The sequence below is a fragment of the Chironomus tepperi genome, unplaced genomic scaffold (assembly GCF_022539635.2).
Source record: "Chironomus tepperi strain 1889 unplaced genomic scaffold, CSIRO-AGI_Ctep_v1 contig_364, whole genome shotgun sequence".
NCBI classification, from domain to species: domain Eukaryota; kingdom Metazoa; phylum Arthropoda; class Insecta; order Diptera; family Chironomidae; genus Chironomus; species Chironomus tepperi.
This window is the reverse complement of record NW_027226486.1, coordinates 2,254,010-2,268,238: the sequence shown is the minus strand read 5'-3', so window position 1 is coordinate 2,268,238 and position 14,229 is coordinate 2,254,010. Positions and strand designations below refer to the sequence as shown.

General features: G+C 30.3%; 1 protein-coding gene across 1 annotated transcript in view; it reads right to left on the bottom strand.

The window, feature by feature from the left end:
• The window catches only part of btsz (bitesize), a 144,904-nt gene that overhangs the window by 59,398 nt on the left and 71,277 nt on the right, over nt 1–14,229 (bottom strand). Inside the window, exon 2 of the mRNA XM_070646591.1 lies at nt 12,682–12,915. Within this exon, the coding sequence (XP_070502692.1) occupies nt 12,682–12,915 (234 nt within the window). The remainder of the gene's footprint in view (nt 1–12,681; nt 12,916–14,229) is intronic.

Here is a 14,229-nt window from a genome sequence, read left to right as displayed (position 1 = left end):
AATGGTTTTCCATAATGATGGCCATAAAAAGAAGTCAAATTATGAGAAAAATATTTCATCATTTTAGAATAAAAAAATGTTTCTTGTCATTCAATCATGGATGAACGAAAAAAGGTCCTGTCGCTTAATTCATCAGTCAGTAGCCATCTAATGACAAAAAAAAAAAAAATATGCAAAAGGTAAAAAATAAAATTTATTAAAATTCATTTTCCATGTTTTGGTTTTGATATTTCCTTCCTTCTTGTTATTGCCACACACAGTACATTGCCAATTTTTTGAAATGAATATAAAAGTTTGTGGAAGGTAAAGAAGCTTTTCTGCCTAGGTGAATGTGGTGATTTTGGTGATTTAGCTCTCTATTATATTATTTCTTATTCAATTCCAGTGGTGGGCAACTTTTGTTTTTCGAGGAACATCTTGAAGGTAAACCTCGACCGAAACCGTACATAGCATTTCCAAATGCTTCGACCGAAACCGTACACGATGTATGGTTCATGACAGTTCCAAAAAGCCTCGACCAGAACCGTACATTTCATATGGTTTATGGCATTTCCAAACATTTTTTGGCATTCTATTAGTGTGTCCGCTGCACACAGCTTGCCCATCACTGCTCTATTTCATTCATTATAATTTTTGAAGAACTCAGTTCTATTTCTTCATTTTGAGACGAATTAAAACATGAAAAAAACTTATTTTCCATGCTGAAAATGTCAGAAAAACTTTTATTTTTAAAATTTTAATTATTTTCCTAATTAAAACACACAAAACAAAAAAAAAAGTTCCAATAAGACGAAGTTTTATTAATTATTCTAGAAGATGGAGATCTTTGTTTCTTTGCTAGTTTGTCTGACGAGAACTTCTCTTCTTTTTGCTTTGATTGGATTATGAAGTCTGGAGAATATGAAAATTAAGGTGAATATTTGTATTGAGGAAGCTGGTTGATAGACAGTATTTTGATTGCTACTCCAAATTAACAAGCGATGACCGTAAATTAAGTCCAGTAAAATAAGTAACTAACTAATTTATAGCAACTTTGATGACGAACTTCTAATGAAGTCATGTTTAATCCATTTCCATTGCTGTCGCTAAGGGTTAAAGACGACAACTTGAACATGTGATTTTCATTATAAAATGATTGTAATTTAAAACGACGTTACCTTAGTTCCGATGAAGTCTTAGGATCTTTAAAGTTCACATATAATTAAATTTGAATGAACAGATGTGGATAATTTGTGAAATATACACAGAAAAGTTTTCATTTAATGGTACTTTTGACCAGAGACTAAAATGAATGAAAAAAATCTTTGATGAAAAAAATAATTTTTTTTCCATGATGAAAAAAATCATGATTTTTTTCATAATACGTACATTATTACGTAGAATTTAATCACGTAAGCTTCATAATTACGTAGAATTTCATCACGCAGGGCAAAAAACATTGTTTAAAATTTTTCTCAAAAGTTTTGTGTCAATCATGATGAAAATTTTGAAATTTTTTTAGCTCAAATATTGAAATAAACTAGAGTATTTTGAAACTTTACATGTTATTTAACTATATTTAATGTATTAGTGTAGTTTTCTAGTGTTTAAACTAGTTAGATTCGTGAAAATGAACTACGAAGTTTGGTATTTTTTTCATGGAGAAACAATAATAAATCCATTGAAAAAGTACACAAATATGAAGTTAAAAATGATAAATTTGAGTATTTTAAACACCAGTAAACTACACTAATTTATTAAATATAGTTAAATAACATATAAAGTTTCAAAATACTCTAGTTTAATTCAATATTTGAGCTAAAAAAAATTCAAAATTTTCATCATGATTGACACAAAACTTTTGAGAAAAATTTTAAACAATGTTTTTTGCCCTGCGTGATGAAATTCTACGTAATTATGAAGCTTACGTGATTAAATTCTACGTAATAATGTACGTATTATGAAAAAAATCATGATTTTTTTCATCATGGAAAAAAAATTATTTTTTTCATCAAAGATTTTTTTCATTCATTTTAGTCTCTGCTTTTGACATAAAACCGAGCAATATAGGTTGAGAAGGGTTTGTCGAGGATGCATTTGATATCAAATGGAAGTTGGCTTATTTGACGGCAATATGACTTTCACTCAAAAATGCTATGAGGATACATTAAGAGTTTCTGAGGCAAAGAATTTGACTCTTTGATCTCGGGCTCGATGTTTGTCGAGATTCGAGAAAATTCCTTTGAATTCTCGGTCCCGATCCTAGTCTCGATCTTGGTCTTTGTCCGAACTCGATGTTGGTTCCAATCTCAGTCTTCGTCCCGATTCCTATCTTGGTTCCGGTCTCGGTCTTTGTCCCGATTTCAGTCTTGGTTCCGATCTCGGTGTTGGTTCTGGTCTCGGTCTTAGTTCCGATCCCGATCTTGGTTCCGATCTCGGTCTTCATCCAGATCTCGGTCTTTGTCTTGATCCAGGTCATGGTTTCGGTTCCGGTTTCGGTCTTTGTCCCGATCCCGGTTCCGTTCTTCGTCCCGATCCCGGTTTTGGTTTCGATCTTAGTCTTCTTCCCCATTCAAGTCATGATTCTGATCTCATTCTTGTATTGATCCCAGTCTGAAGAGCTCATAGAAGTCGATACTCATTTGTTATAGAACGTTCTGCTCGGGAAACACGTGTAACATACAAATTTATAACGACGTAGATTCCCATAAATTCTAAATATATATCACTGATTATTCATGAGAAACTTTTTTGAAATAATTAAATTAACTCTTCTTGCTTAATTTTCAAATATATTGTTAATTTAGCTATAAACGTCAGCATAGAAACAGGATGCAAACAAGCATAATGGTTAATGTTCTAGACGTGCAGAGGAAATTCAATTTCCACATTTTTTGATGGAATACAGTATATCAATGCAAAAAAAAAAACAAATGTTCAATACTTTCCCCATCAGCAATGTTTCAACAACAGAAGTAATATATGAAATTTATAGAGTACAGTATGCAACAGATTGTAGTTTTTCACATACATGAATGTTTCCTGTACAAGTTTTTTTTTTTACTTTTCGGGAAACAGGAAGGAGGGCGAGATAGCTTGAAATGTTCAAACCATAAATTTACAGACAATGAATTTTTTAAAGCACCTTGTTGCATACAAGGAACTTTAAATGAATTATTTAAACAATCCATTACGGGTCTCGTATTTTTATGCGTGAATAAATTCAATTCTAGGGATTTTCATTTATAGCAACAGAACTAAGGCTTAATATTTCATACAAAGTTGAGCACTTTAAAGATACATTTTCAAGGAAAATGGAGTTCTTTTATTGAAATATTTTCGGAGGAAATTTATGTCATAAATTTTAATAAATTTAGGTCACTGTCAGATTTTTCTCTGTACATGCTTTACTGTTTCTAATGGAAAAAGATGCGTAGTGGTTGGAAACATTGAAGAATGGAGAAAGAATGAGAATTTTCGAGAACAATGGCAATTTTTTAGATGGATATTTGAGTTTCTTTGTAGAAATCCAATAGCACGTGGATATTGTGGAGCAATGTAGTTGGTAGGACATTGCTGTATATTCATACAAAATTGGAATCAACTTTGAGCTCTGGATTTTGGGTAAAATACAAAAACATGTTGATGTTGTGGTAGAATGTAGTAACTAAAGCAAATCTGCATTGTAGTTTTCATGGAAAAACGTTAGAATGACTTCCAGCTGCCCCGACGGCAGCAAAATAGCAGCTTTTGAGATCGTTTTTGATGATGAAATATGAAATTTGCCATATTGCCAATTAAATTGATTAAAGTTTGCTGTTTAGAAGCGAATTTATCTCTTCAAGTTAAAAGCTTGTCGAGGACTGCATATAAGTATTCTTTATTTGCTTATTTCCACATTCTAAAGCCTTAAATTATAATTTCCAATGTTTTGTAATTTTTTTCAAGAAGCATTTAATTTTTTTTCCACAATTTTTACCTCAAAACCCCAATTAAATAGGTGGAATAATTATACAGCTGGTTTATAATGCTTGATTGTACACGATGTGTCTCTTTAAAGACATTTGAAATGTAATTAACTTGCTTAAATTAATTATTTTAAGTTTAAACATTTTCTTATTGACAAAAGTAAACTGAAAATTTGAAAATTTTCCGTTACGAAGGGAGGGGAAAGAAACTATGAATTGTACTAAAAATTCAAATATTGTCAGTTAAATGTTCTTAAGGTCTATACCAGTCGTAGGCAACCTTTTTTGGTCAACTGTACAGCTTTGTGCCAAGCTCCGACCAAAACCGTGCACAGCATACGATTCATGGCATTTCCAGGTTGTCCACATCAGTTCTAAACTATCTTTAATAATCAAAATATTCACAAACTTCAATATTTCTTCAACAAAAAGAACAACAAATGACATTCCATAAAGTTTCTGATAGTTCCAACAGAATTCATCAATAACTATCACATTCCAATGACCCTCAAAATGATTTTCAAGAGAAAAAATAATTTTGTTAAGAATTTCATCAGGCAAAAGAAACTCGATTGTTGACATTCCTTTCACTCTCAATTCCAACCCATATCATAGTAACGACAACAAAGCAATGTAATCATTTATCATAGGATGTATTTCGGTTGTTAAATTGAAAAACATTGTATGACAGATAAAATTAATGTGATGAAATATGCAGTTATAAAAATTTTTGGAGCGTGATTTTTTTGAGCATTTTATGGTAAATTGAAGGACAAACAGGATGTGTTAGAGGTTATGAAGACTGTCTGGCTAGAATATTCATATTTTGTGACTCAAACTTAAATTCAAGAATTTAAAAAATTTCAATTTTTCCTCAATTATTGCAACATTTCTCAGAATTCCACTCCATAAATGTCTAACATCTCTTTCATTTTTATTTTACACCATAGCAACCGATAAAATTACACATTGGCACTTCTGTGCAGTAAAAGTAAGCGTTTATGATGATGAAAAAATTTTTATTGTTCACCTACATCCATCATCGTATTGTATAAAGTCAAAAGAATAACATAAATTACTTAGGTGAAATTCATAACAATGTGTGTCTGACGCATGTGTGAAAAATTATTAACATTTTTTTGCTATGAAAATTAATTTTAAATAGATGAGTTAAAGAGAAATGTTCTTCATCAGTTAATGTTGGTTTGGGTTTGGAAATTGAATTAAGTTTAAGGTTTGAGTATGGAGAGCTAGCGCATTTAGGACAAAATTAGTCAAAAAATCAATTTTTGAACCGGTTCAAAACTGATTGAACTAGTTCAAATTCTATTAAAATGATTCAAAATTGATTAAAATGCGTCAAAACCGATTGAACTGGTTCAAAATATATTGAACTGATTCAAAATCGATTGAACTGACTCAAAACCGATTGAACTGGTTCAAAATTAACCGAACTGGTTCAAAAATAATTGAACTGATTCAAAATCGATCGAACTGGTTCAAAAAAGTTTGAACTAGTTCAAAATTGAATGATCTGGTTCAAAACCAATTGAACTGACTGAAAACTCAATGATCTGGTTCAAAACTGATTGAACTAGATCAAAATTGATCCCTAAAATCGAAGACTAGTAGACAAGATAACAATAACACCACCTTTATAATCCAAATGTTAAAATGTGCTAAAAAGTTTTAAAAGTTTTTTTTTTGAGAAGAGGCCCATACATAAAAGACGTAAAATAAAGCTGTCAGTAAAAACTTTCAAACCCCTTCATAATATTTTTTGTAGTAAAATAGTTTACATCTCTTTAAACCTTTTTTTTTTCATTATTCATAGATTGAATATTAAATCAGGAATTTCCATATGTACAATATTCATCATTTTATTCATAATAAAAAGTATTTTTACATTAAAATCAAGGTATTCCTCTTTTTACAGCCATTCAACATAAAAAAAATAAATGAAATCCCATTGTTTTATAGAATTGAAGTTAATTTAACAAGCCTGACGTTACAGTCGGTGCAATAAACAGTTTATACTTTCAGTTCAGTAGACTATTAAAGCCATTGAAATTGAATTGAAAGCTGAAGCATTGTCACATGAATCTATTTTTAAACCATTACGACTTCAGGCTGGATGGATGCTGCATTTTCCATTCTCTCCTTATTTCTCTCCACATAATAATAATAAAGAATTGAGCCAAGGTCACTTGCTTGTGTTTCAGAAAAAACCATTCAATTGTAAAATAATTGCACTGCGCGTTTCAACAATTCATAAGGTAAGCAGTTAAAGGGAATTTAATCGATCGGAAGAGCAGTCATGTTCATATTTCTCTAGCTTTCTATTTTGAGATTCTGGACAGAGTTGGAGAATTGTTTTGAGGTTAGGTTTGGGTTTTTTGGAGGTTTGGTTGGCATTTTTGAGGTTAAGTTGATGTTTTCAGGCTAGTTTGGTTTTTTGAGGTTAGGATGGTATATTTTGAGGTTAATTTGGTGTTGTTTAGGTTTGGTTCGTATTTTTTGAGGTTAGGGTAATATTTTTTGAGGTTAGGTTACGATTTTTTGAGGTTAAATTGGGATTTTTGAGGTCAGGTTGGATTTTTTTTGAGGTTTATGATGTAAGGTTGCGCAGCACACCATAAACAACTCTGCAACACTTGACTAAATAGACACAGCATAAAAAACGTGGATAACTGATAGAGTGCCATCAGCGTGAAGAGGAAAATATGAATATTTGATGATGATTGCAATGCACTTTATAATGCAGATGAAATTTATCATTTTTTAACCCCTTTCTTTGCCCCTCATTTGTTCATATTTCTTAATTAAGTACACTCAATTAAGATGCATTTGAAGTATCATTGTGCTCAGTGCACTTGTTTGCTATTTTTCTATACCAATGAATAGAAAATATTTTTATTGACGTTGATGAGTGCAAATAAGGAAGACTGGATGATTATGATGGTGGATGCTGTAGAACAAAAAGTAATAAAGGAAGTTCATTGAAATTCAATAATGGCAAGTAATTAATTATCTTACTTTAAATTAAATCATTCAAAAGAAATAAGTAAGCAATTTACTAAGAACGGAAATGAAAAACAGAATTTATTGTAAATTGAAAATGACGAAGAAAAATTCACAAAATTTACATTAAATCGCAAAAAGATTCTTCTGAATATCTAATGAGATTTTCTATGCGTTAAATTGTTATAAAATTGAAACATTTTTCTCACATTACAATGAAGTCATCAACATAATTCTCATATTCTTTTTTTTTTTTGCTACGACATTTTCACTCGAATAACATTTTAAACTCTTTCCATGTTTTGCCCGAGCAGCACACTGTCTCTGCTTGGAATTCGCTATGTTGCCGTATCAACATTAAGATGTGAAGGAACTCTGAAGTCAGCGTGAAGACTGAATTCGACAAATTTTTATGGAAATCAATCCATTGTCTTACTCGGGTTAAATGTTTTTTACATTTATTATTCTGTACTTTACATGATTTTTCTTTTAACAACTTTTCATTCATTTAATTGAAAAAGAGATTTTGTAAGCTATTTTGATGCTCATTTTGCTGATTGACTGAATTTAAACAATTGAAAAAAAAAAGAAATTTGTTACTTAAATTTTTAGTGAATTTTTGAAATTTGAAAAATGAAGTTCAAAATTTGAACTTTAAAAGGTTCAATTTGTAAGTTTGTAAGTGTTTGGTTCAAAATCAATATTTGAACTTATAGTTGTGCAATAATTGAACTACAATTTGTTCAATATTAGAACTTGTTCTACATTTGAACTTCAAATTGCTCGATATTTGGCCTTTAACTTGCTCAAAATTTGAACTTCAACTTGCTCAAAATTTGAACTTCAATTGATCAATATTTGAACTCCATCGTGCTCAATATTTGAACTTTAACTTGTTCAAAATTTAAACTTCAATTTGTTTAATTTTTGACTTTAAAGATGTTCAATATTTGAACTTTAAAATGTTCAATTTTCAACAATCAAAGTTTAATCTTTGAATTTCAAATTTCAAGACTCAAATTCCAAAAATTCCCAAATAATTTATTTCGCGTCTCATTCCCCAAATACCCCAAAAACTTCTTCAACTTCCCTCAAGCACATACTAAACTTTTACATAAAAACATTAATTTTCGTCATTTTTTTTTAATAATTCTCCACAAATTCTATTCATCTTGATTTGTTAAACATTTTTCCATACCCAACAATTACTCGACATAAACACAATTTCAAATTTATTTTCTTATTACAATGCCATCATTCTTTCATATTTTACCGGAATAGGTTTTAATTGAAAAAGAAAGTGAAGTTTTAATCAAGAAAGAAGAACGGAGATGGAAGAAAAGAAGCAATAATATCAATGTTTAATAATAAAGGCAGCACGTGTATCCGCTCGTAGAGTTGCTACTTTATTGCGGATTAACTTGCTTGGAAACTAGAAATGAACTAGATTCGAAGAACTGTTTTGTGTAGCTTTGTGGATGTTTTCTTGGAAATTTCTGGTGAAAATTGAGTTTGACTAAAGCTGAACTTCCAATTTGAGCTTAAATTAAGATCCACAATTCCACACTTTTCTGACTAGAATTAGAAGCGTTTGAACCATTTAAAATCTTTAATTTCCGTCTTACAATATAAAATGGAATTAAAATTATATTTAGCAAGTGAGCTGTAGGCATCATTTGAAACTGAGAAATCAGACAGAAAAGATTGAGTCTGCAGAATGTGGGCAGGTGGTGAGGTTTTAATTTACAGTTGATCGATTATCAAAAGCAGAATATTTTTGTGATTTATGTTGGCGTTGTTGAGCTTCTGTGGTGAGTTATGGGTTGATGAAAAGGTTTGGTTTTTGAATGCTTCTTTATTTTTTTAAAAAGGAATTTCAAGGTTTGATTGAGATTTTTTGTCATTTTTGACGAGATTTTAATAAATTTTTGATTCTTTTTTAGAATTTTAAATTTTTTTAATTTTTGATTTTTCAAATTTTTCAATTTTTTTAATTTTTCAATTTTTCAATTTTTCAATTTTTCAATTTTTCAATTATATTAAATTTAAGAGTTTTATTAAAAATTCATAAAATTAGTTTATTTCACATTTCAATTTTTAAATTTTCAAATTTCTATTTTTTTTAATTTTTTAAATTTTTTTCTTTAGTTAAAAATTTTCAATTTGTTAAAACTTTAACTTCATCAACTTTTCTAAGAAATTAAATTTTTTAATAAATTTTCAAAAATTATTGAAATTTAAAAAATTTAATTTTAATAAAATTTCCTGAATTTTTAATAAAATTCATAAATTAATATAATTACGTATTTCTAAAATTACTTTCCTTACTACGCATAATTTAAATGAAAATTCCAAGAAAAAGTATCTGAATAGCTTTCGAAAATCAAAAAATGTTCAATCTTTAAAATTGAAAAATCCATCAAGTGAATAAGAAAATTTGTAAAACATCAAATACCAAGAAAGGTACTTCAAAGAGTTCCTTAATCTAATTTCTTCTTTTTTTCTAAATAAAAATCTCGTCGATAACATTCTCAAAAATTACCTTAACAGAAGTGAAAATGTTACCTAAAATCAACATATAAATATCATAGCTTATCGTACCAATTTTAAATTCGCATTACAACCTTTAAGCATCTTTTTCACTTCCATCACATCATTGTTTGCTCTTCTTCGACTTCCTTAAAAATCGAACAAAAATATTATGACAGAAAATATATAAATTTTCATTTCAAATCACGTACAATGGCATCAATTAGATCGTATAAGGTTGTTAAGACCATATGTGTAGAAATTCACACATATATTTAGTGTCTAGACAAATTTAGTGCGAAACGATCAAATTTAAAAGAGATTTTGTAGACGTCTTCCTAGGTTGAGGTTGATTTGTAAGTTACGTCTAGGTTGCTAGGAAGGAGTCGAATTTGCATGAGATACTCAGGATCAGGGGTAGAATCAGAATAGGGTATGGGGATTGGTTTTTAGACTTGAAACCCTTAGAAAAATTGAAGTAATTGGTCTAAAAATCAGTCGACGCCCTGGGGTAGTTGGTGAGTAGACGCTCCCCTGCGATAGTTGATTAGTGGACACCATTTGGGATAGTTGATGAGTGGACGCCCCCATGAAGTAGTTGATGAGTAGATACCCCTGAATTCATTCATAGACGTCCCCGGGGTAGTTAAGTAGTGAGCGCCGCCTATGGTTGATGAGCGGACGCATGGAGGAGTCGACCTCCAAGCTCCCACCTTGTTCCCCTTGGTGCGCCTCTTCCTTCAACATTAGGTTCAGTCCATTTTACAAGAGTCTATAATCTGCAATATCATCCCACCCATCACTTACGCACTCCCCCTGCTCAATTTTCAATCCCAAAACTACAAAGTCGACCGAAAAATATTTGCATACATTTTTAGAAGATATTTTTTGGGTGACTCTTTAAGCCCGGAAGATCAACTTTGTTGGCATATATGGATAAACTCATGCATAAATACTTTTATGGGACTTTTTTTTATTTCTGGTAATGAAGTTGTCATGAGAAATTATTTAATGGATCGAATTCTAAATATTGACATGTTTTTTAATGACTTTGCTATTTTTTATGTTCGGCAAAGTTGTGACTAGATTTTTGTGTATTAGTTACAAATGTGATTTTATTGATGATAAAATTGAAAGATTAAAAGTTGTGAATTTTATGTGACGGTTATGGTGAATTTTATTGCGGATTAATAGTCTGACGAAGACATGGGATGGATTTGAGGTGAAAACACCCGTGGTTAAGGCGAAAATTTGGGATTTTATTGGTGGATTTAGTGTTGATTTGTGAAGACATTAAAGATTGGTTGAAATTTAGGTGCTATATCCGACATATAAGTTCAATCATCAGGCTATGCTGTACGATCTAGTCCAAACTGAGTGCCGCGGCATTTAGAAAAGCAATGGACCCCATGCCGAGCGTGGTTTCAGTTGTAGCTTACCATTAAGGTGTGCTGTGACGCAAAGACATCACTTTTGGACACAGACACAGACAAGTTGGACAGCAATGTTGTGTGGCAAAAGACACATTGAAGTTCAATTTTTGAACTTGAATTTTGAACTTCCGTTAATTTTAATAATATTTTCAAATTCGAAATTTCCGTTATAATTTTGAATTGAATTTTGGAATTTTTGAATAATAATCTAAGATTTTCTAGAATATTAGCTGTTGTACTGTCCGCATCTAGTCAATTTAGCAATTTCAAACCTCTTAAATGTTCCCAGAATCATCAACTTAACTCAAGAACCTTTCAACTGTCAACTGTCAACTAAACTTCCTCAAATGAACCTTTCATTTAATAAAAATTCCAAACGAATGAGACTTAATCGACATCAACACATCCCAAAGAGATTATCGTCTATATTCAACTTCTTTCTACTTCGCAGTAATCATCCGCAATCAGAATCATCTCACATACCATTTCACGTCTATTAGAGAAATTGAAAGAAATGAGATACTTTACAGATAAATCGGAACATCTGAGCTGATTATTTTTTTTTTTGTGAAATCGGAAAAGGAATTTTCTCGTCTCAAATTGTCTACGTAATATTATGTTTAACGGAATTAACCTTACCCACAATTTTCATTATTATTCCTATTTATTCAATATGCTTGTGAAAATAAAATTGATTTGGGTTTGATGTAGGAACATATTGAGTTTGACATTTATGCGCAAAAAGTTACGTCATATCCTAGGTCATATTATTCATAATGTAAAGTGAAAATTTTATGAATAATTTATTGAGTATTTTTTTATTGAAAATTCTTTGAAATATTAGACGTAATAATAAATTTATTAACCATAATAATCACCCCGAAGTTATAAGTATACCAAAATGTTTACAAGCTTTTATTATCTGCAACAACAATCATATTATTTACTTATTTAATTGCTCAAAGCCGATTATTTATTTATATAATTACTTAAGGCACTTATTTTTTAAATTATTGTGTGAAAAAGTGCTTTTAAGTAATGAGGAAAGTTGAGGAGCTTAAAGCGCAATTTTAGAACAAGATTTTGAAAAAAATGTCAAATTTCCAATTTCAACGAATTTTCGAGTTTTAAAAATTAACGGTCATTTTAAATTTGAATTTAAAGTTCAAAACTTTGAACTTCAATCTTTAGATTTGAACATTTCAAAGGTTTTTTGAGATTTGAATTTTAGCAGCCAATTCTAATTTAAATTCAATGTTCAAAATTTTGAACTTCAAGTTTTAGATTCAAAGTTCAAAATTTCATCAAAAAAAGCATTTTATTTTGAAATTTTCATTAAATTTTCTCATCAAACAACCCAAAACATGACAAGCTGAGTCACTAATCTCAAAATAAGGTAACTATAGATCATTTTGTAACAGACCTAAACTAGATTTTCAGTCCAATTAAGAAATTATTTACAAAATCTTAACAAAGTTGCTCAAAGTGATCAAAATAAACATTTCAAAAGATGAAAATCCGCTTATAATTTATACTCCATAACTTAATGCATAGCTGACACATTAGTCAATTTAAATTAAAAAAAAAAGCCGTTCCATAAAAGGCAATAATAAATTAATGATAACTGATGATTGCGATATAATAACTGAAAACATTCAGCTATAATTACTGTAAAACATTGTTCGAGTAATAAAAACAATTAAGATATTGACAGGCACAAAAACAGCTAAAAGAATTTGTTTAAAACTCACATTTGTTTATGGCACACAATGCACACCCAATCGGTGCGATTTGTAAATTCTCGACATCCTTTACACACTCGTAATTTGCAAGCACGACATGGAGCACCTCTATTAAGAATACGGCCCAAATCACTTCGACAACGTCCACATGAACGATTTGAATCTATGATAATGGGACGATCAAGGCTGCCTGTTTTGAGAGCACTTCGTTTCTTTAAATTATGAAGTTCAGCACGTAACAGCCTGAACCCGAGCAAAGTTTGTGTATTTTGTGAAATGTGCAACATAAGAGAGTATATCCATGTGATTTATAAAGAATGTTTTATAGAGTTATAGATGAAAAAAAAGAGAAGAGAAAGATAGTCGACTATTAGTTCAATAAATATGTTTAATGGAAGTAACAACAATAAAACATATAAACATAGACAAAAAAATAATCAAATTGTAGTGGGGACAGAAGTGCTCGTGACTATAACAATAAGTTCCTCTAAGTGCAATTTTTTTGTGTGTAATTTTTTTTTTGTGTCGAACATTAACGAACATTTAAGTACATAAAATATATGCTAGACTATAACGATAATGTTGAGTTTGAAAAAAAAAAAAAATAATTTGTAGCATCATTAAAGTTAATAAAGCATTGTGTCATGATGACTGTGTTTGTTTCCCTTCGACCAAGCATTTTCGCTGCTGGATGTCGGAATCATAAAATTTTTACTCAATAGATTTATTTTCTTTTTCTTTTTGTTTCATAGAGTACTATTGGAAATTGGCATTGTACGCACAGAGTATGTCTTGTGGTGATCTGCTGGATATTAAACCAAATTTGATACATTGAAATTTACTTTTTTCTGTGAATTTTTGATGTTGTGGAAGTGGAATATGGTGGATGAATTCAATTGAAGTGGGCAGGGGTGTAGTAGGCAATTCAATTATTCGATAATAAAATTTGAATTTCTAAAATCCGTTAAATTTTCAAATTCATCATACCCACCAAATTCACAAAATCATCAAAAATTCTTAATACTCAAAATCATTTCCCCCATCGCTTCACTCAGGAAACAGACGAAAAAAACAGCAAAATTCCAAAAAAAGAAGAAATGTAATTACTGAGAAATCGAAGTTTGCAGATGTTTATCATGAATCACTCTACTTATGTTCAATGATTTACGTAATACAATCGATTTTGATGAATTTTTGTGCTAAAATAAGCAAGATTAATTACAAAGCCATCTACGCCTAGCAATAAATTTTGCAGTAAATTGTTACGTTTAATGGAAATTGTATTTAAGCTAAAGCTTTAATGTTTCTAGAACTGTTCTAAAGCAAACATAATAATGCAAAAAAAGTTATAAAAACTAAGTGAACAGCTAGGTGTTGTGTTGAACTTTTTGAGAAGTTTCTAGGATGCAAAATTGACTAACTTTTATATTTTAACCTTAAAGCAGTGTTTACTGAACTGTTTTGTGGGATGGCACACTCTGATCGCCATGCGACACGTCACATGCCACATGTCACATGCTACAAGCCACGGCCATAAAATGACAAAATTCAAGCAAA